The sequence below is a fragment of the Anser anser genome (genome assembly GCF_964211835.1).
Source record: "Anser anser genome assembly, chromosome: 3".
In the NCBI taxonomy this organism is placed as follows: domain Eukaryota; kingdom Metazoa; phylum Chordata; class Aves; order Anseriformes; family Anatidae; genus Anser; species Anser anser.
Window position 1 is genome coordinate 114222676 of NC_139722.1, and position 23035 is coordinate 114245710.

The 23035-nt window shown below is 36.5% G+C and overlaps 1 protein-coding gene across 4 annotated transcripts in view; it reads right to left on the minus strand.

Annotated features, from left to right (window-relative positions):
- PSME4 (proteasome activator subunit 4) overlaps positions 1 to 23035 on the minus strand; it is a 77362-nt gene that overhangs the window by 30176 nt on the left and 24151 nt on the right. For all 4 annotated transcript variants that reach the window (XM_083832348.1, XM_083832347.1, XM_083832345.1 and 1 more), the window contains 17 exons: positions 18998 to 19042; positions 18147 to 18296; positions 16603 to 16666; positions 14203 to 14277; positions 13213 to 13335; positions 12650 to 12742; positions 11491 to 11756; positions 9708 to 9894; positions 9098 to 9187; positions 7522 to 7586; positions 7275 to 7425; positions 6258 to 6356; positions 5873 to 5942; positions 5337 to 5404; positions 4571 to 4786; positions 3494 to 3651; positions 2023 to 2118 (listed from right to left, as the gene is read on the minus strand). In XM_083832348.1, coding sequence (XP_083688474.1) covers positions 2023 to 2118; positions 3494 to 3651; positions 4571 to 4786; positions 5337 to 5404; positions 5873 to 5942; positions 6258 to 6356; positions 7275 to 7425; positions 7522 to 7586; positions 9098 to 9187; positions 9708 to 9894; positions 11491 to 11756; positions 12650 to 12742; positions 13213 to 13335; positions 14203 to 14277; positions 16603 to 16666; positions 18147 to 18296; positions 18998 to 19042 — 2016 coding nt within the window. The remainder of the gene's footprint in view (positions 1 to 2022; positions 2119 to 3493; positions 3652 to 4570; positions 4787 to 5336; positions 5405 to 5872; positions 5943 to 6257; positions 6357 to 7274; positions 7426 to 7521; positions 7587 to 9097; positions 9188 to 9707; positions 9895 to 11490; positions 11757 to 12649; positions 12743 to 13212; positions 13336 to 14202; positions 14278 to 16602; positions 16667 to 18146; positions 18297 to 18997; positions 19043 to 23035) is intronic.

Sequence of the window (23035 nt, forward strand, 5' to 3'; positions counted from 1 at the left end):
TCCACTACATTCTCAAGCCAGTTCCCATTATAAATAACTGCTATCTTAACCAAAAAACATCACAGGAACTCACAATACAATTACAATTAAAATCAAACCTTTTCTATTCTAATAGCAAGTTCAGCAAAAGACACCTCCTATGTTCAAATAGGTATTATCATATGGACATATGGGATAGAAAACAGCATTCACAGGAATCTGTTTAATATTGCTTTTTAGTAGGAACATAATCAACTGTGCACAAGTCCACTTTTCTTTGCCCAGATTTCCTCCATTAAAAGAAATATGTTCCATTTGTGATAATTCAAATCATACAAATAATGACAACTGAAGCTTATTAAACAAAACTCATTTGATTTGAGTTGGCTAATTCCAGTGTCCTGTATAAAGTGACTATGAAGATAAATTGCCTTAATTACAGTATTAAAAAGCTTTTACATAAAGATAAGAAGTTTGGATGCAAGACCTACCCAGAGTGGGCAGAAGCAGAAAGCCTGTCCAAAGAACAACTAATGGTGGATTCCGAAGCTCTGTGACATTTACTAGAATGAACTACTGCGTGTTAAAATGCAGATCATGCAAGAAAAGTAGGATTTTGATTTCTTTAGTCACAAATTGATTTCAGCATGCTCTCACGTAGATTGTATATATTTAATAAGGCAAAACAGATAACTAACTGCATGAAGCAAATCTTCCCTAAGCAAGCAAATCATTCAGAAGTTTATTATAAGCTTATGTCCTAACCTGTACATTAAGGATTTACAGACCCTGCCCCAAAATACAAGAGATGATCCTAAGCAATCCACATCAAAAACAAAACCAGTGATAGTCTAAGGTTACAGCAGGATTCAGACTGAATCAAGAAGTGATGCTAACACTGGTCCCACATTTTCCCCAATATTGACCAGCCACATACTGCTGGTACAGGAACAGCCAACACCTACTGAAAGGTGTTCGAGTCCTTATTCTAGATGATATTCCTAAAATCAGCCTGAATGCCCCACGTTGCCTCTTTAACTAAAAGATGACTTCCCTACAATTCTTATATAGCCAGTGGTAATGGTTAAGCTCTCCAGCTTAACTAGCACTCTAAAAAGTACACACAGAAGAAACCTCTCACCCTGCACAAGGAGCTCACAGCACCTGAACTAATGCATTTGAGACTGGATCAATGCTCCTTGGTACTTCTAGCAGCCAGAACTTGGGGGGGGGGGGGGGGTAAGAAGTAAATTCAGAAACGAATTACCAATCACCAAATATAGACTTCTACCACAAGCCAAACCGTCTGTATTTCAAATGATGATATATAAATACAAGAATACTTAATCAAACTCACAGTTGCCTCTAACGATATTTCAACACACTTTCTCAAACAAGTTAACACTTAAGCAGCAATCTATTAAATAAGTCTGTTTTACAGCCAAACTACTGCAATGCAACAGAAAGTTCTTGTTATTTCCAAAATGCAAATTCACTTGAGCATTTTTGCTAGAGCTCTACTGTATACTAGCACCAGTAGCCAAGTGCTTTTGTGACACTATTCACATGGGATGAACACTCAAACAGGATTTATTTCCTATTTTAAGCTAAGAACACAGCTGAAAAGAAGTTTAGTTCAGAATGTTTATGTATTTGTTCAGAGTGATAAAAACCTGATTAAGATGACAGCATATTACAATTTGACGGCTTCCTTTGGAGGAGAGAAACGCACAAGCAAATCCTTAACTTCCATTTACTTCATATAAAATAGTATCAGCAACACAATGCTGTCACATACTTTTTAAAAACATTTGCATAGTCTTGCACAAAAAAAACCTAAAACTTATTTCACATTTTAAGTACTCCAGTTTCTGTAAGTAACATTTCAAATTTCTGCATCTTTATACTAGTATAGGTAGGTGTTCCTTAAAAAATAGTTACAAGAAACTGTTGGGTGATGATAGCAATAGAAAACAGAGGAAAAAAGCATGAAGTAATTTAATTGATAAAGATATTTGTGATATATAAATAAATTTTACTTACAGATGAGCTACCCTTTCTCCTTTTAGAGGAGGCAGAACATTCCCAGAACCAATCAAGCAGTTATGCACTATGGCAAGACACTGCTGCACATCATCTCTTAAACAAAGAAGAAAATGTGATTACTTTAACTGTTACCTTAAATGCTTGAAAATATACAAATGATAAGCCATATTTTTAAAAAAAATATAAAAGCTGATTTTTTCTTTAGCTGTACCAGTTTCAAACACAAGAGGGTGAACTACAGAAAGCAAACTGTGCTTTTTTGCAATCTAATTTGATCACTGAACTCCAACACTCAACTTTGTTTTCTGAAAATCTTGTTTTGGAGATTTAAATTCTGCAACAGTAAAGGAAACTTCAGCATAAAGAGATACACCAATTCCAAAACAGTCAGATTTACCCCAAATACTACAAATGAACAGTTTTATATACAAGGTGTCACAGAGAAAAGGAAGAAAGCAAAAGAAAAACACACAAATAAACTAAAGACCTAAATAGGAAACAGAGCCTTTCTTCTTTTAGTTGAAGCATATATTGTGATTGCAGTTTGGTGACATTGATTTATCGAGCATAGCCTTTTTCAAATACGAAGCAGTGTGGGGCCTTCATAGTACAAAAATATTTACGAGTCCGATACACCCTGCTTCATGCAGGGCAGCACTTCACAACATGACATAGGATGTCTCATGTCACAAACATCCAATGATGTATAGTATTAAACTCTTACCCTTGAAACAAGAAAAAAATTCTTGAGATTTACTGCTTATAAACAGCTTTAACTATTTGATAATTGTAAAAGCTTCAGCACATACTACACTAGTGATTATCTTGTGCTTACAAAATTGTCCTATGAAGCCATGGTTTCATGTTAATGAAGTTTAACAAGATTGATTAAAGGTATTCTTGCTTCCATTCCCCTTTGTTCATGCCACTGACTCTGTGTTATCTCCTCGGTTACTACACTACCACTTTTTTGCAGAGACACATTGTCCCTGCAAATCCTTTAACTTGTAGTAAGGAAGGGAGTAGATTTCCAAGCCAAATCAGTTCTGTGGCCCATTTCATACCTTAGGAAAGACAAATGGTTGTACCGAAGTAACAAGATAGAGTCTAGAGGAAGATTCTTTTCCTGATGACTAACATTAAACAGAGCCATAACCTGTGGTATGCATTAAAAGAAGTTCCTGAACAGAAGAGTCTTTACACCAATATAAAGTATCCTCAGAATTTTTTATAGGAGTATTTCTGATCAAAATAATCCGGTATCCATTTTATGAAATGCACTTCCAACCTAAATGCTCTTTGAAAGATAAAAATCTTGGAAAGATACTTGAAATAATCCCAGAAGACAGTGTAACATTATGCTGTTATGCTCCTTAACCTTTGTACCACCAGTACAATTGGCAATAACTATGCAAAACAGACACGAGTGGATAAATGCACCTTCTCCACATGACATATCACCACTAACCTGGACATTTCTAGTTTTCCAATTGCATAGTGTTCTAGTCTGGTGAGCTCAGGCTGTAGAAAAGTATCCAGCAAATAAAAAGCAAAGTTTATTTCCTCAGCTGAAGGTACATGCCACTGGATGTCCAAATTCCACAGGTCACCTGGTTTACCCCAGTCCTATATTAAATAAAGACATTTCCTATTAACCAAATTTTTAAGCAAATTTTCTTTAAAAAAAAGTGCTTAGTATTAATGAAAAACAAGAACTAGCTACTGCTGTAAAGCAGTTATCAGGACAATTCTGGAAAAAAAAATACAATAAAACTGAATAGAAATTCAAAACCTAGTACATTGTCTGCATATATCTGGAACATAACACATACCTGAAAGGACTAAAAGGCAAAGGACTGTACTGGTCTAATTGAAATACAACTTTGTTATTCCTTTGGCTGGATACAAATCCAGAAAAATTCTTGTAAGTTCCTGGAAAGTACCATTATCTGCTTTTTTGCAACTATTTTGCAAAGATGTACTCATTTTTGCATGTACCCAGCATTATTTGTTGTATCTGATGACCACATTTATACAAAAAGAACTAAGGAAAGGCTATAGCTCTCATCCACAGAAGCAGATGAAAGATTAAGTTTGTCCCAGTGCAATAATGCTTCCTGTGACTGGATACTTAAGTTTGGAGTTAAGCAGGAGAATTTTGCTGTTCACTTAAACTTAACAGTTTACACCACTGCACTTCATTGACTAGGGTCTCAACCAAATGCATCATATATTACAGATTATGAAACATGAACACTCTTGCTTTGTATTATCATAATCATGCAATCATTGTAAAATGCACATCATAAAACTAATACATCATGCTATGTAACTACTCAAAACAGTCAGTATTCATTTTTTGCTATCAATATAATTAAATGGATATTTGCTATACATTTAAAAGCTTAAAGCATCTTTCAATTACACTTTCCGTTGCTGCTACCTATGTTCAGAAATCTCAGAATGAAAACAAATAATATTGTGTATGGTTGTTTTTTAAAAAGAAAGTCAAATCCTCTAATCCTAAGTAAATGAAAATCCTTGCCTTGATAGGAAAGTATTCAGAAAGAGGCTTGTCAAAGCCACCTGGCACACTGCAGTACTCTGTGGGGTAGATAAGTGTAGCAGAACGAAGAAGATGATGCAGTAGGTTACAAGACAGAATGTAACCCTGCTTACAGGTTAAATGTAGGGTTCGCTGCAGAATCTTCCCAAGCTGCTCCCTGTATGGTAGCAACTTCTTTCCATCCACTCGAGTGATCTAATTGGAAATACAAACATTTAAGGTAAACAGAATGGATTTTATTCTAGAGGACTAAAGAGAGGATTACACTGTGCAACTGATCCTGTACCAGCTTTCATTCTGTAAATCACACCAAATTCATATCAAAGAGTTTACACATGACCTACCACTTCTACCACTAGTGAATAGTGTAACACATAAGAACTGATATACATTCCCTCGATCTCATTCAAGATTTTCTAGCATTACTTGCATACACTGAGATACATTTCAAGAAATTTATCTTTACCAGAACATACTTTTTCCTGTATTGATCCCTCTTCTTTCTCTCCACCTCAACAACTCCTTGTATTAAATGCTTTAATTTTATTCCACATACAGACCATACGTTTATTTTCTTCAAACAACATCCACTTATGTCCCATTTAAAGTTAGAGAAGAAAAAAAGTTATGCAACATAATTCATGCAACAATTAGTTTAACAGCAGAATTTATTAATTTCTTCTTTCAGGGTCATTAAATAAGATTTAGTGACATACATGTATGAGGAGAATATTCTTTGCAATACCTCCGACAAAAGCTGAAGATTCCAAAGTAGCTCCTTATCTAATTCTTCGTCATGTAATACATCATCATCTAGAGGAACAAGTGATAAGCACTGCTGTAACTATACTGCAGTCAAGTTTTCCAAACAAATTACATCATAAACCAGATGCTTGCATCCAAGAAGTTTACTCCCAACCCTTCTATTGCAAAATTCCAACTCATTTCACCCGCAACCAAGTGAAATTTATTATAGTTAAATTAAAAACTTCAATACTTTGAGTAATTCAGGAATGTCTGGAAACACTCGGAACTGGCACGTTTTTTAAAGAACCGCGTTCTTGTAGCTTGAGAAATTTCTGCCTTGAAATTACACAAATAGCTGTTGCATTTAAAATTTTTCCTAAGAAATAATGAACAGAAATAATTTTCCATTAATATTTTTCATAAATTCATCTTAAGATGAATTTATCAGAAAACATGGAAAATTTCAGTATTACTTTCATGCTTAATGAAAGTCAAGTCAGAACAAAGCAAATATGAAAAATCTTATAAACTTACTGACTGTAAGATGAGTTATGACACTGCAGCAGTGCGGTACAAACAGCTTCAAGGATTCCTCAGGGCGACACTGGAAACAGCATCATAAATAGCCAGTTTAAAAAAAATGCAAGAATGAAATTCAGGGTACAAACAAAAAATCTTCTAATAAATGATCTTCAATATTAAATTTAACATAAATGTAATCAAGAAAACTACTTTGTCAATTAACCTCTTGAAATATTTCCTATATGCAACCACCCAATTTTATGATATTAGTAACCACCTGTATTTCTAAGACAAAGATTTTATTTAAGAGAGTAGTAGCATGAGCTTTTTGGCTTTGATTTGTCTTATTTTTTTTGTTTTAAATTAAAAACAAAGTGAAAACGGAGCATTCTCTCACTTTCACTGCAGCTCGACACATATCAGCAACCATACGACCAGCAACTCTTGTCTCAAATATATTTGAAATGGCGAAGTTGAAAACCTTCTCCAAGGCAACCTAAAATGAATAAAAAAGATGGAGATAAGGTGTTTGTTTTTTTGTTTTTAAAAAAGGGGCATGTTTATATTCTTTCCCCCAGGCCCTCCATAAGTTTAGAAGTGCACACACTGAGTGCTTTAACAGATAACATAGCAGGACATCCAGCCTTCAGCTGGAGAGGAAAACTACTTCTAAAATGTTCACTTTGGGGAAAAAAGGTCAGATACATTGCATTGACCGATGAAAGCTTGGGAATGCTTCTGAGAAACTACAGAGAAAAACGGTTTTCCCTGAAAAAGCCACAAACTGATTAAAGGAAAACTCTACTATTTCACATGCGAAAGCGAAGTAAAGCTGAAACATTCCCTAGTTAACAAATAAGGAATTAGCTATTTAAGTGACCAGTATATTTTAAAGAGGCTCATTACCATCTTGCTTATTACCAATACCTTGTAAGGCAAGTTGAATTATACACAGTGAAGTTTGTTCATTATTATAATAATTACAGGCAATTGGGGAAAAAACACAAGCATTTAATAACAAAAAATTAACTTAAGATGTGTTAATGAGAAGATGCCAACCAAAATCGTACTTAAGTGTCCAATGCAAAGGTCAAAATGTACAAAGCAACGTATCCAAATACATGCTAAATGTAGTTTAGAACTAAATGGAATAAAGTGTTACCCCCACCTACAGGGAAAGAATCCATCCATGTAAAAACATGGATTCCTCTCCATCAAGTACTTAAGAGCTCTGTATTGATGCATATGAAACTGTAAATTTACATGAAGCCCTAAACTTTCCTCCCAGCTCCTTTCTTGCTAAAACATGGAAGTTCACAACAGGACAACGCAGGAAGGAAGAACTAGAACGTACCAGCAATTCACGACAAACTTAAGCCTTAAAGTTGGATGAAAAGCCCCATGTTTTACATACCTTAAATATATCTTTTGAACACTGAGTAAGGATTGTACTGAAAGTAGAAGAGAGACCTAATTCAACTAGACTCTCTAGATGAGTCATTTTCTCAGTTTCAGTCTCCTCTCTGGTTTGTTCTAGCGTGCTGCTCTCTATAAGTCCAAAACATCTACAAAAATACATTAAGTACAATTTTAGCAATCGGAACTAGGAAGTTGTATTAAAGTTTTCATGCCAAGCTTTCACCTATCCTTAGCTTACTTACCTATCCATAAACTGTAGTACAAAATCCTCAAATTCAGCAGTTGCAGAGCACAATTCTCTTTCTACCTACAATTTTCCAATACAAAAGAAGCACAGAAGGTTAGCTCTTCTTCGAGACGCATAATATCAAGTGTATTTCATATACTAATTACTTCAAGAACACTTACAAATTTTAGGTGATACAGACCACACTACATTTCCCACCAAACAGAATTTGCACAGTCTCAAGTACATCACATGAAACAATTACTATGTTTTCTTTACACTGTCCTATCAAACTTTCTGGCCTTGATCTTTAGCCAAATAACCTCTCAGGCTGAAATCAGGGTCTGTCTCCATAGATACAACCTTTGGCCTTACTACTGATCTTCCTTTCCAGCAGGATGGCAGTGAGTGCCAGCTGTGGTGGCAGACTTGGCTCTGCTGACATATTTACATTACACATTCATCATACAAACTCCTCTGCTAGTTTTTAAGTGCTGCAGCCCCAAGTCAAGAAAATAAACCTAATTCCAGTGCTTTTGTGAGCAATCAAAATAGGCACCTATTAGCTGTTCTGAGAACTACAAGCATCTCCTAGCAGTGGACAAGATATTCTACATGGCAGTTCCAACTACCATGGAACACTGGTGCTGCCCCATTTACAGTGTATCAGATATAGTTTCACCATCTGCATTTGAACTGCTGGATCAAAAGCAGAAAAAAAACACTTGTCTAATGATGTTGTTATTTCTTAATCAGAAGAGATTAAGAAGCATCTGAAGTGAGAGCAACATCATCATACTCGGAAAAGAGAAGCATGACTGCAGGAACACTTTAAAGAGATGAAGGTATTTTGAAATAGTTTCCCAAACCAGGAAAACAGCCCTTAGAAGTACAAGAGTATGTTAGCTTTCTGAAAAACAAATACAAACAGAATGGACATCCCATTATTTTTTACACTTATATTTTCAACAACAAATTCCTCCCAGTCTCCTAGACAACCAATTAGTTACCTTTTAACCTACTCTAAGCTGGACTAGTTTTGAATTAGAGATGACGTACATCTTATAACAATCCTGTAGTCACCTGCCTTCCCCCCCCTCACTTAATGGCTAAAGTTTTATAGTGATAAGAATTCTCAAAAACATAACGCTAACAAAGATGCTATTCTATTAGTCTCAGAAAAATTTAGTTGGCAAGTGACTTCTGGAGACCATCCTGTCCAACATCCTACTCAAAAAAGGGCGAGCTCGGAGTCATTTTATACTGCACAGAGCCTTCCACAGCTGAGTTTTGACATAAAAATAGGAAACGGTTTGAATTTAACACATCTCTACAACAATCTGTCACTAATAAGCAGTGCTAAGAATGTGTGTCCAACTCATATGCTGATGTCAGCTCCACATCACTGACTAGAAGCAAATGTTATCCACAAGCTTTAGTATTTTTGTGAAGGTATGTTAAACAGAACTGCAATACATGCAAAAAGATTGTAGCAAACACATTACAGTTCTGAAGACAAATTTACACTGCTAGAAAATAAGATAAAATCTATAGGTTATGGTTTTGTTTTTATAATTACGCAGTGCTCTTACCTCTGTGAGGTCATCCCTTTCTTGCAACACAGATGAACAATCTACTAAAGGCACCAAAGTAGAAAATGTTGCAATAAACTGGAATGTAATCTGTTGAGAGTTGCAAACAGCTCTTTAATAAATGCTACTGCATTCTACACATTAAAAAACTTTCCCAATTCAAATATGGCAGCTAAAGCAAATCATTACATTACAAAAAAATCCACCCCAAAACTTCAATAAGTACTTCTGATTTCAGATAGAAAACTGGATGCAGTTGGAGCTATACAAAAAACTATTTTCTGTAATAAAAATAAGTGCAAAACAACACTTATTTTGTGCTGAATTTTGAAGTTAAAAGAGACTGATGTTTAAATTGCTTGAACACTCAATGAAAATTCATTCCTGAAGGTGTGGGTTTCTGGGACCTAATTTAGCAAAAACCTACCGATAAATAACAAGTAATTCTATTTATTTTTAAAGGCAAGGAATATTTTCTACCAGTTCTGGAACATCTATTTTATCTTTAAAAAAAAAAAACAACACGAGTTTTACTTGCTTTCATGAGAGCCTTCAGAGTGAACCAATTAGCTAACTATATTCTAAGAGGAGGTAAGACCTGTACACTCACCATGCATTTGCTGAAGTCATTTGGATCCACCCCAGGCAATGCTCTCATCAGCAGAGGTAGCATGTGTGTTGGCCCTTCAGGAAACCACTTCCCCCCAGATACCAGACTACGAGCTACTCCAATTACACAGCTTAAAGTAGCGGTGAGCTGATGAGGTTCTGTCAATGTCTCAAGTGCAGGATATGTTCTACAAGGTTCAAGAACAATCGTATTAGGACCAATACTGTTTATGAAGCTTTCAAAGAAAAATGAATCTTTATTTTCTACAGAAAGGGTACAAAATTTCTGCAAGAAAAAAAAAAGCTTATCAATGGTTCAGAACTGTTTTTGGTAATCTTTTCTTCAATGAACTTAACATTGCTTTATTAGAAAGTGCTGCTTTCACAAATTCAGGATCAAGTAATTTGTTGGCAGTTGTGGCACGGAAATTAGTAATTCCATGGGCTCCTAGATTCAAAGCCGTGACTTTCTGCTCGTTTCAGCTTTTACGGACGAACTTATGGTGGATTAGCAACAAAAAGACATTTCTTTTATCATTATATTATTAGCAGCACCTGCATGAACTAATGCAAGCTATGTATCTGCAAGTGTAAAGTTCTTGTGGCAAGCATGAAAACTTCTCAACTGCCTTTGAACAGCGAAGAGATACATTGCTTAATGTTACTAAGTCCATTTTTATTTTAAAACCTGTTAAGTTACTGGCATTTCTAAACCTCTGTTTTTCACACTAGGTACTTTTCAGCAAACTGTGTAACACTTCCTAGAGTTTCTACAGTTCAAACAAGAGTCAGTGCTATCCCTGCCCTACATCCAAGCACAAAGGACCTACATCTCTTCAACAAAATGAATTTGGAATTGTAGCCAAGGCAAACATACCAGTGATAGCTTTATCTACTGAGCAGAAGTTCAGTCTGCTCTCAAAACAGAAACAGTCGTCATACCTAATGCTGACGTCCACTGCTGTCCTTGTTAGAAATGTTATGCTTGAAATATTTTCATGCAAGAGCGGATTTATCAAGATTTTATAAACAGCTGAGTCAGTAAGGTATGGAACTCAGGAAGGGTTTTTCTCAAGACAAATTAATTTCTCCACTGGTTATACAACACAAGTTGTAAAGGACTGCTCAGGAAGCAGAACATGGACAGCGACTAGGAAGAAAGCTTTCTGGGGGCAGCACTGGGGGAAAGCACTGGGGGCAGGAAGGAGTTAGTTTTTTGGAATTTCAGGCACCAAGGAATTAGCAATAGTATAAACCAAGTATTTTATATGGACACATACTGCAGCGATTTGCTTATGAAGTCAAAAGCAACAACATTAATTTTAAACAATCTGTAACATGCATACTCTGACACAGAACAGAAGTACAGAGCACACTCACTACACAAACATGCAATACCACCATTTGTATTTGGCCCAAACAGAAAGCGCATGAGAAGGCACAACATGGCTCATGAATAAACAGTACAAAGTCGCTTTTTAAACCAATCCACCCCTTATCAAAGTGACAAAATGATAACCAAAACACAAACAACCTGAGGGCTACCCTATATTGCACAAGTTATTGACAGCTCCCAGAACTATACCATTAGCCAGGTGTTTCAAAAATAAACAAAAACAGAAAAAATAGTCTTCCCACACTCCCTCTCAGGTGATTGCCCAGTAGAACGTATTAGCCTTACTTTAGCAATTCCTCTCACTGCAAGCATTCATTTGCAGCAAGAAAATTGCTTGTCATCTGAGTGCTTTGAGTGTTTGTTGTTAGGAAGGGAGGGGGGAACTTACTTCTCAAGTACAGGTGGAATTACTAACTCAGGACGCATCAGTGCAAGGTTCTGCAGAGCTTGAGCAGCCTCCAGACTTCCAGTTTTACTAAACATAGCTAGAAGAACAGGTTGAATAATGCATTCTACAAAGTCTGTAACATCCTGATCAGTAAGTTTATGACTATCAGGCACAGGAGTTAACCAGGTCGTTTTCTTGTAGCGCTCACGGTGCAGCCTTCTGACAACACCACTGGGTAACCTTTGAAGTAGTTTCATCAGTTTGTTCTGTTGAATATATGAGAAATGCTATTCAGTCATTTGGCAGTAGCAGAACCCGAGCTGCTAACTGTTCAACACACAATTAATAACAAATCAGTATTTTGAAGCTACCCAGCTACAATACATGAAAACTCAGAAGAGCTCTAAAATACAAGGTTCATAAAGTCATTAAACTTCAGTTCCCAAAGTATTAGAAATTACTCTGTGAACACTATGCCTTATATTAAAAAAAAGTTATGAGAAATATGTTCAAAGTACACAGTCAAGAATCAAGATTATTTACCAGTAATTAGGGCATCTGAGAGCATTCTCTGGTCATTCACATGTAAGTGAATATCCTACTCTAGGACAAGACAGCTCCTTTGACACTGCTTAGACAAGTCCAGTCATTTTAATCTATATTTTCTACCAGCTATCACGGCAATATTCTTACATTCTCTAGCAGAAGACTACACCAGCAAAGGGCAGGCTTCATCAGACTAGATACGCAATAAAAATCGTTTTGGTTAATCAAAAACAGATTTTAGTAGCTTGGAAATCACAGAACAAGAATATGAAAGGGTATTCAGTTCTACCTACGTTACGCAAGTAACACTGATGTTGTATATCATGTTCACTTTTCTTAGTGATATGTGAATTAGACGCCTAGTTTCGGATTTCTAAACCACTTAGAGATTAGATGTTTAAAAGAGATTCCCATTAGCTGTGGTCCTGATATCAGAATAGAAGTAAACTGCAACACAGTATGACGACTACTTGAAAATTTAAGCCTCAAACTATTATGCAACCAACATACAAGCTGGCTATTAGAAAACATAATGCCTCTGTCAACACATCTCATTTGACAATTTTGCTGATATTAAAGGCAAAGTTACTGTCTTGACATGCAAAAAACTCACCAGCCAGCGCCCATTATTTGAAGGATGGTAAAAAGAAGCAATGCTATTGAACAATCCGGACAAATGCTTCTGCACTAATTTACTTGGTCCACCCTGTGCAAAATAAAACAGAATTTTATTACACAGACCAAGATGAAATGAAAATATAACACACAGTAGTACAAGGCACAAGTGACTACTCACTCACCACAACCATATTTCAAAGCATCAAAATCACGTGTGTAACACCCACCCCCAACTCAGCACTAGGTAAGCAAGATCCATCCATTCTATAAAGGGGTGATTCAGTTAGTAGGTGGGTCTTAAGGGTGTGAGTCTGCAGTGACATTTGTAGCTGGCTCTTCATTTCCAGAATGGCACAGACAGCAGCTGTGAGATAAACCTTTCCTCCTCATTCCAAAACCAAGAGTGAAATAAGTTCTAAAACAAACCTTGGCCAAAAGGTAACCTAAAAACACACTTCTGCAGTGAACTAAACATAACACACATCCGTTTTACATGCATACTTGCTTAGAGGTTTGCATTAGTAGTTTTTGTTATAATTTACGAAAAAAGTTACTAACCATCATGGCTGTGATCCACATTACTGCATGTCCTACATCATAAGCATTTGTTAGGAATCTTGGAACAACAACTTGATTACTTCCCACTGGAAGATTTAAACTCCTCAAAATTCTGGTAAAAATCTGTAAATAAGAATTTTTAAAATTTTATACTATAAACCTGCCATAAAATAGTAACAGCTTAGAATGTTACTATAGCAAATTGCTCCTGCAGAGGTTGGTCCTATTTACCTGCTTAGAAAAAATATTTTCTGGGCAGAGAACTACACATATTAGGAGCGACAATTTCAACTCTCAGGACTGAGACTAGGACAGGACATTTTTACAGAAAGACATATTTTAATTCTTTGACTTTAGAAAAATTCAAAAGTCTAATATTCAAATTAGTAGCATTAGTGAACTAAAATTATACATTCACAGCCTGAAAGCATTTCAAACAATTCATACCCTCTCTCTCTCACATTGCTGAAGAAAAGGCACATGCAGGACAAAATAAAGGGTTAAAGAACATCTGTTTTCCATCCATTTCCCTTACATGTTAGACAAAATAAAGAAAGCACTAGCACCTTCCTTCATTTTGTGTTTTCCATACCCCTCACAATATAACTGCTACGAACATCTTTAAAAATCCATAAGCTGCAAGATTCAAAGGTTATATACATAGCATTTATCAAATGAGTATTATTAAGGCTTATTTCCACAAAAACATGGTATTAATTATACATTCGGAGAGAACTTGTATAGTAAGGTACTTTGTTGCTTAAGTCTGGTTTTAAGTGAGGCACTAACAGTATTAACTTCCAATACTTTCTGTGACAAAAGGACAGTTCAAATTCTTGAAGTTCACATTAGGTCTTAAAATGAACATACCTCATTGGAAAAGCTGGGCCACTGCAGTACAAGACCCATCCAGGGAATATGTATTATCCTTTGCATACTAAGACTTATCTCAAAGTAAACAAAATAATTTACTAAAATGAAAAACATTACCTTTGGTACATATGGATCCCAGTCAATGTACCCTATGTTGTCAGTGGCCAAGCGAGCGAAAAGATTTACTAGATGCTGAAAACAGAGGTAAAAGAAGGAAACATTCATTAGAATATATTTATTATAAAAGATGCACAAACCCCTTCAACTTGCCTTACAGATGCAAGGTAAAAGCAACACATGGCATTACAACATTTGTAAAGGGAGATTTCAGTCTATCAGGAGTCACTGATGTTTCATAATGCATCTGCAGGCAATTCCTACTTTCAGGAGTCCAACTCATTTTTTAAGCCCTTACAAAGCAGAGAAAAAGAGGTAACTGAAATCTACCTTTCCTAAATGTTACATTTTTAAAAATAATCTACCTTTTTGTTTGACACAAGGAAATACCCACTGAAAGACCCCCTTCCCATGCACAAAGGCAACTGATTCTGTAGCTTCCCCTCAAACAGCAAATCCAATTCCCGCAAAAGCAAGCTGAGAAAAAGCTTGCAGCAAACAGAGGCTTAAATTGGATTGCAGAGTCAGAACACATCTAATTATCTGCATCCAAGCCTGCTGAAATGAGCAAGCTTGCCCTGAAAAGGTGGACAAGACAGAAAAGGAAGTGAAGTAAAAGCTCTGGGGAAAAAATAAAATGTTGTGCCTTCTGAGCAAATCGTCAGAAGTCAGTGGAAGAGGGGAAAAATATCACACACAACTGCTTGCTTACGAAAAGAGTGTTGATGATTCTTTTCTTAGACCAATTGGCAGAAACAAGCCAAATAATGCTACTAAAAGTACAGGCTGTCATCTTACTGTCAAAGAGTAGACAGAATTGTACTTTTTTTGGATAGCTATCAGGAAGACATAGAAGTGTATACAGACAGCATAAAATAAAACTTTGGCAATCATCCTTGCCCAAATCTGGAAAATTGCCAATTGTTTCAACAAAGACTGCCTTTCTCCATTTGTGATGAAACACAACTCCAACTAGGAAAGCTTACGCACCAGCCTTTTCACACAAAAATTGACAGAAACAGAATGGGCTACAAAGGCCACATTCAATGCTATTTTGGAAATTAGCTTTCTCCAAACACACACAAGTCCTCCTGGAGTATGCAGGCAGAGATTAGTCAAAAGAGCCAGATGGTCAATGAGCTTATGTTCACACTGAGTATGGAAAAATAAGCTGGTAATTTGCCAAGTTTCACCGCAGGAAAGTCAAGGCACAGGTTAGCTGACACCAACAGCACCTAAGCTGCTGGTTGTATCATCTCAACAATGAGACTTTCTCTCGTTTCCCAAGTTTATATATGGTCATGAGATGCACACAGAAAGCCAGACATATACAGGGTAAATGTTCTTGCTTGAAAGATACAGCACAATGGTAGTTTTGGCCAAGGGGAGTAGAGGTTCTTTACTGGATCTAAAATAAAGATGACAACTCACTGGAGTCCCTGCAAAGCTAAGGAAGAAACTAACCTGTGAAAGATTTCTTTGAAGTTTGATAACTGAAGATTAAAACAGACTCTTTAAAAGCGCTTAATATTGGTATGGCAATTATACCAATTTTAGAGTCTGTCAGCCTGAATATGAAGCCTATTTGACTTTCTCCTTTTTTTTTTTTTAAAGCATTTTTGCACCCTCACCACGAGTGTACGATTTGAAGCAGTAGTCAGGCACCTGTTTCAAGTGTGTCTTTGCTATACAAGCAGAGTATGGTTTATATGAAAGGATTCAGTCACCAGTGTAGCACAGAAATGGGATGCTACCTCCAGTGAAGCTATAGAAAACTGTGGGTAACAGAGACAAGAACAAGCAAGGAAGCTCAACACCACCTGGTGATCAAAATACTTCAACACAAATTCAAGGCAGAGCTGTGAATAAAAGCTGTGAATTAGTGTGTTATGTATATGCCTACTTAGACTAAGTAATACAAGTGTACTGTCCAAAGATGCTGGAAAAAGGAAAGAGAGCATCCCATCATAACAGAAGAAACATCCATAGAGTGGCTGTACACACGAGCTATTGTTGAAAGAAATATCTAATTAAAAATTAGGGATTGCAAAGGATGTACTAAGTTTTAAGATGCAATTTTACAGAACTGTATATTACAAGAATCACAATAGCACCTTGCATCATCGTAAGCATTAACGGGCAGTCGAAAATGCCAGCATTCCCAAGACAAAGTAAAGCTGCCTGAGATGGCCATTAAACAAAGCTCACCAAACACTATTGTCATCTCATTTATTCAGTCAATAACTTCTTTCCAACAATCAAGAAATTACCAACTCTGCCTTGTTGTAGTAGTTAAAGCAGAAGGAAAAAAAATCCACTCTGTCAACGTTTGACTTGATAGCACACTGTAGGAATTTTTAAATGTATCTCTTCTATTGAGGATAAATAATAAATACTTACCCCTTCCCACTGGGGAAGATTTTGAACTGACACCCAAAGGCCTATAAATTCATCAAACCAAAGCCTGCAAGAGAACATAATCAAAATAATTTCAGTGTTGTGAAAGCAACTCCTCCACTGGACATTTCCCTCTCACTTTGTCGGGTGGTCTCAGGAACTCACATGCCCCCCTACTCATTCAACACAAACAGTGATGAGACATGCCTGTATCTCTTCATCTCCCATAGCATCCTCCCATTCTTTTAGCTCTCCTCCTCTTATTCTTTTTTGATTCCCCCTTCCACACAACAATCTCACCAGGCATTTCCTTACCTACTTCAGCCTGACCATGTCAATATATATTGCCATCCCAGCACAGGTAAACTGGATGAAAACAAATCGCACTTCATTCCCTTCTAGCTTAAAATCTAAAATCTGTCCCTATTGACCGATGGTTATGACTTTCATTAGTTTCTATTCTGAATGCAGCTGAAGCAAAGGATACAAATCTTCCACACCAGTCCCTTGCTTACAGTCATGTCCCTAAACTATATTCACCTCCTCCTTTCAAGTTTTCACTAACCCTGTATCAAAAAATATACTTTAAACCTAACTAGCTTAAGTAATCTCTACAGGCACTAAATATCGTGGTTCATATTTCAAAAGCCACCTTAAAGAAGATCCAGACATCGTCTTATGCTGCAAATGTTTCTCTCCTTCATTCTCCAACTCATTTCCTATAACATCCTATGTTATTCCTATGACTATCTCACATTTCCACACCTTGATAGTGGATAAAAAATCTCTACCTCACATTCCCACGTTCGTAGTAACAGCTGTAACTTTAGCCTACATGAAGGACGCATGAGAAGCTACCCCAAAGGCCTGCAGGTACTTAAAAAGTATGTTACAGTTTACCATTTTAACTCACGTCACTATCCCTTCAAAATCAAAATGTACTGAATTCAATTTAGTTTGCTTTGTTGTAGATTGTCTGCTTTACTCTTAGAGAACAAACTCGGAAAACAAGCACTGGGTGTCCCCAGGTTACTTTTACAAAAGGAGAATGCTGACAGAATTTGTCTTGAACTCCTTCCAAAAATGCTGTTAAAAGCCACCATTCATTTTACTGGTGACCAGGCTGCAGACATTTGTGTCATCACTAATTTTATGCTCAAATAGAAACAGGAAGAACCGAGAAGATCCCAGTAAGTTTGATCTCTAACATGGAGAACAATTCTGAAAGCATTCCAAATAAGCACTGCTCCACCACAAAAGCTAAAACCTGAAATTTTTAATACTGAATTCAAGATTATTTACAGAACCTGTACTTTTGAAAATGAATAGCTATTCTGATGCATGTGGTTATTTCCATTCCTATTGTTTTCAAATACCAAATTCCATTACAACATGAATGCAAGATACATACACTTAAAGGAAACAACACACGATCTGATTTACTTGACTTGAATTCTGATTTACCTGACTTGAATGTTATCTTGTAAGAGATGAACACTGGTATCTGTAGCAGAACACTATACCAAGAGACATTCGGTTACACTTACCTGAAACCTTTATGGTGAAGTTCAGGAGGAAGGGTAGTAGGTAGAAAGAGTTCAAAGTAGGTAATAGCCTTTTGCATGGTAACATCAAACGGGCACATTAAAGGCCGCCATTCATCCAGCATCTCTGCAGTAGCATCTTCTGGAAAATATCTGAATGCAAGGCAACCATTGAACATATAGACAGCTTTAAAGTTAGAGTGTGCACATGTGAATTTTTTTATTATTATTTTATTTTAAACATTTATACCTATCTAGCCATTTGTCACAAATCTTACTTTTACTCTAAGCCCAGGTACCCAGGGACAATAGGTAGGTACTCCTCAACCCCACTTAAACTTCACAAAATACAGTTTCAGATCAAGGATGACACAATGAAAGATTTAGAATTTCTTCTGTACAGCTCTGCAGTATCTTAAACTGCTAACAAAATGAATTAAACTGGTTCAGGCACACACATTGTCAGCACATATTACAGTAGAAAAGATGGAAAGCAATGGTGGCCTTATCAAGTGATATCCTAGCTTAACTAGCTATTATTAATGGGTTTTCAACCAAGGCTATTAACAGAAAAAGATTATTCTAAGGCACTTACACATTACAACACTGAATATGCCCGTCACTGTTTTCCACTTTAAGCAACCTATGAACCTGATGCATTGATCAGCCTCAACCTCAGTAAAACAGAAAAGCCTCCACTCTCCACCCCAGACATCTTCAACCTGCAGCAAGAACAGCAGGTAAAGAATGGCTAATAGGGTTCCATACTTGTTTGCTTTTTAAAACACTGTTCTTTCCTCTCTAAAAAGTAATATTAAAGATACTGGCTCAAAAAAAACAACACAGTTACTCACGGTCTGCAGCTCTTCACAAGCGTTTTTAGAACACTTTCTACAGAACTGAAACAAGAAACGAGATATTAAGGATACTACATTACCAAATTTCTAGGACAGCATAAAATAAAGAACCATTTGCTGATTTTTCTCAAGAGTTTAAGATAATGTTGATGCAATTAGATGTCTTCAGTGAACATGCAGTAGCTAATCACCTTCGAGGCAGACCTAATCATACAGATAGAAACTGCTCCCCTAAACTCCTGGTTCTACTTCTCGTATACCACTCTAATATTCACTGCATATTAACTAAAGAGTGAAAAAATATTTCTTAGAAGCAATATCCTGCATTTTGTCCATGAACAACCAGCGAAGCAAGCTATCTTCTTAAATAAATATTAAATCTTAAATATTTATAGGATAAAAGCAATAGACTTCAGAAAATTATTATTAGATTCTAAACACCATATCCGGCCTTTTCAACTTGTTTTTTTGTTGTTGTTTAGAGGTTCTAAGAAAGAAGTATCTGCAAATCAATAGTTATTTCATTACATTCCCCTTGCACTTAACAGCTCATTTTAAGCATTTCACTCATAGTAATAAAGCTTATTATAGAATTAGAGTCACTTAATCTGAGAAATCATTTTAACATGAATTGCCACAGGATGCCACCAAACCATTTGAAAAAAAGAATTCAGAATAGTCGCAAAGAACAAGGGAGGCAGGGGGAAGAAATCAATGGAACCGTAAAGGCTGCCAATTTTTAGGTTTGTTAAGTCCACTATTTACTACAAGACAAGCTCAAGACTAAATTCTGCTTTCACCAAAGATCATTCCCTGAACACGAGTTCTAGCAAAAGAATTTCTTACACAACATATTTTCTGTGCTCTTAATAGAAAAAAATGCATTCTTAAGGTCACCATCATAAACTAAGCTACAGAAATGCTATTCTGATCAGAATAAAGATGATTCAAATTTATCATCTTTAGACTCTCACCCAAGATCAGTTCAGATCAGTAATTTCAAGACACACAAATACAGAGCATGCACACACTCTTTCTCTAGTCCTACACAAATAAAACTCATCCCAAACAAGCAAGGTGAAATATAAAATAAACCACCATTTCTAGAGCATTTGGGGATGGGTGGGTGTCTGTGCGCAAAGAATCCCTCCAACACCTCAACATTCACTGCAAGCCAGCAAAAGCCCACCCAGCCCTCATAACACTACTTCAGTTCAAGCAGCACTCTAGAAGTTGCAAGATTCTGGACGTTTTATCCACCCGTGGCAAAGTAAATCTTTTATCTCTGCTAGAATGAAAACTGAGCTTACTGACAGCTTCTAAGATGCAAAGAAGAACGGCCAACCATTCATTAAACAAAAATAAACTCCAGAAGAAGCTCATAAAGATTCTGGGTTAAAGAGAATACAGTCTTGAAAGAGTTAGGAAACAGGTTCCAAGAGTAGATAAAGCATGAACCAGCAACATTCCTGAAGAGCACTGAAGATCAACATGAAAATTGTTTCTGTGACAAAACAAATATTCCCATACTATCACATTCTACTGAAGCAGACTATTGCTGCGGAGAATCTGAAGGACAGAAGAATTTTGAGATACAAATACTAATGGCTAGAGATCAACAAGCCTTTCAAGGACACAAATTTGAAGTCCAATCTTAGCATCTGTGAGTGAAAGAGAGCAAAAGAGGAAGACTGGAAGGGCTTTCCCCTCCTGATCACAAATTTAGAATGGAAGCTATAAAAAAAAAGAAAAATTTTGTATGTGAAGAAGCTTCCAACTAAGATGCAGTTAAACCACAGGCCAACTACAGAAGACATCTTGTAAGACCCCACTTTGATGACTACCAGCTAGAAAAGGACAAGACAACGTAGCTGTGAAGGATAAGACACTGCTGGTTGCTGTTTCCATTATCACTTTGAACCAACTCTCTCAAGGCTCGTAGCAGTGGTTAAGTGACTTCTGTTCCCCTTCTGGTTAGGCTTTCTGCATACCCATTGTTGCAGAATTGTTCAAAAATATCTGCATTTATCACACTAGCAAATTTCTGCACACAGCTGTACCACTGAACTTAGCCAAGGGTTAATAGAGCCCAACAGCAAACAGTTCCATACATAAACCACCCTGGATTGGATCCACAGCCCACTACAGTTTGTCCTCCTGTTCCTGCTCAACTATTTAACGCTGACCATTTGGAAAAGGCATTAAAACCTTTCTAAAACAAATATAACAAAGTAACTTATGCTGGTAGGTATACAATTATATTATCCTATTAATTACTGAAGCAGTTTATTTAATGATAAAGGAAAACTCCTCCTCCCTTTCAGTTTTCTTTGCTTTTAGTTCCTCCTTGTTATGTGAAGGATTATCACATTATTACACCTCATCAAATGGATAATTAAAAACAGCCAACACCACCATAACCCTAACACGACTCATCATTTTGGCACCACACAACCGTTTTCCTCATTTAGGAAGGACATCACAATATTAATTTGTAAATCTATTTTTTCTGCACTTTCAAAGAGAAACATGCTTCAGTTAAAGCAATAAAATACAAACCTACACTGTTGACTCTTATATTATCAAAAAGCAGCAAAAGCATCATTTTCAAATTTTCAGGAAGGATTCAGGCCTGAAGCGATGTTCTAACCCTACAGCAGACATTCCATTATTAGAGTTTAAGACAATGAAAAGAGAACCAGCTATAGGTTCACAAATGGTATTATTCTAGTGAATTTCTAACTATGCCGAACCAAAAAAACAGTATCTTATTTGACTAGTACAACTAAAGATTTTTTTAAAAAAATACAAGCAAAATATACCCCAAATCAAACCACTGCAATCCTAAAAAATTCTCTCTGCTGACTACTTCCACATATATCACTTTTAAACTATTTCTGAACTTACATATTCACGAAACCCTCTGATATGGTTTCCCACTGTCACAACGGACTCTGCCAACACAGAAGCTTGGTTTTACACTTGACAACTACAAGGTTGTCCCCGAGTCATTTTCCAGGCCCTATTACCTCATTGCTAAAGCACTTTCCGTGATTTCATGGTTTTTAATAGTAAGGTAAACTTACACAGTGACATGCACTCCTATACAAATACTGATTTTGTCCGTATTCAGACACTAATTATTCAACTGTAAAGTTTGCCTTTCGTAGACCCTCAAAATACATATGCTGGTTAAATTAGTTAGCGAATAGCCACTTTATCAGCCACTTCACACACGCTCTCTTGTTCCCCAATTAGAAAGGCTTACATACAGTGCGACATTCTCATAAACAGTGGTGGAATGTTAACATTGGTTTTCCAATACAATTATTTACACAGAAAATTATGCCTGTGTGACAAGTGTTACAATCTAACAGAACATGCAGAAGATTACACATCGGCCAGAGCTGAACAAAAAAAGTCATTCTTACCACCTATGTAATACATTAAGCACAAATGTTTTAGGTGAAGACAAGCCTGGTCGATATGAACTGAATGTAAAAAAAAATTAAGAGAGTAGTTAAATTATCAGCTATATATCAAATTAACCCAGCTTTTAAAAATATCTCAACATCCACCAAAAAGATACCCCTCAAAATTGACTTGAAAAAACACCAAAACAAAAAGCACCGTATGAGAACAAATCGCACTGCATTTTTAGATGGAGTGTCTGATATGTAATGCTGTTAATAAAAGCTAGAAGCTAGACAGACCATCACAACTGGTAGCTTCGTCCCAGCTTAACCTCCCTCCCCACTACACAATTTTCTCACACAGTAAATGAAAAGTGACAAGCCAACACCCCCACAGACACTTGTGCTGGCATACGCATGAAAAAGGCTCTGCTCTTTTGGATTCTCACCTAGAAGCAGCATCTACAATTATCAAAATAGTGCAGCTTTGCAAAATAGTACAATTAGCAAAATTATTTTTCCAGCTACGTAGCCATAAGACAAGTGCTGGGTGACAAGTTACAAAGCTACAGATATTTTCTGTTTGTGTCACATTTCAGCAACGGGAACCCCTATTCAGTAA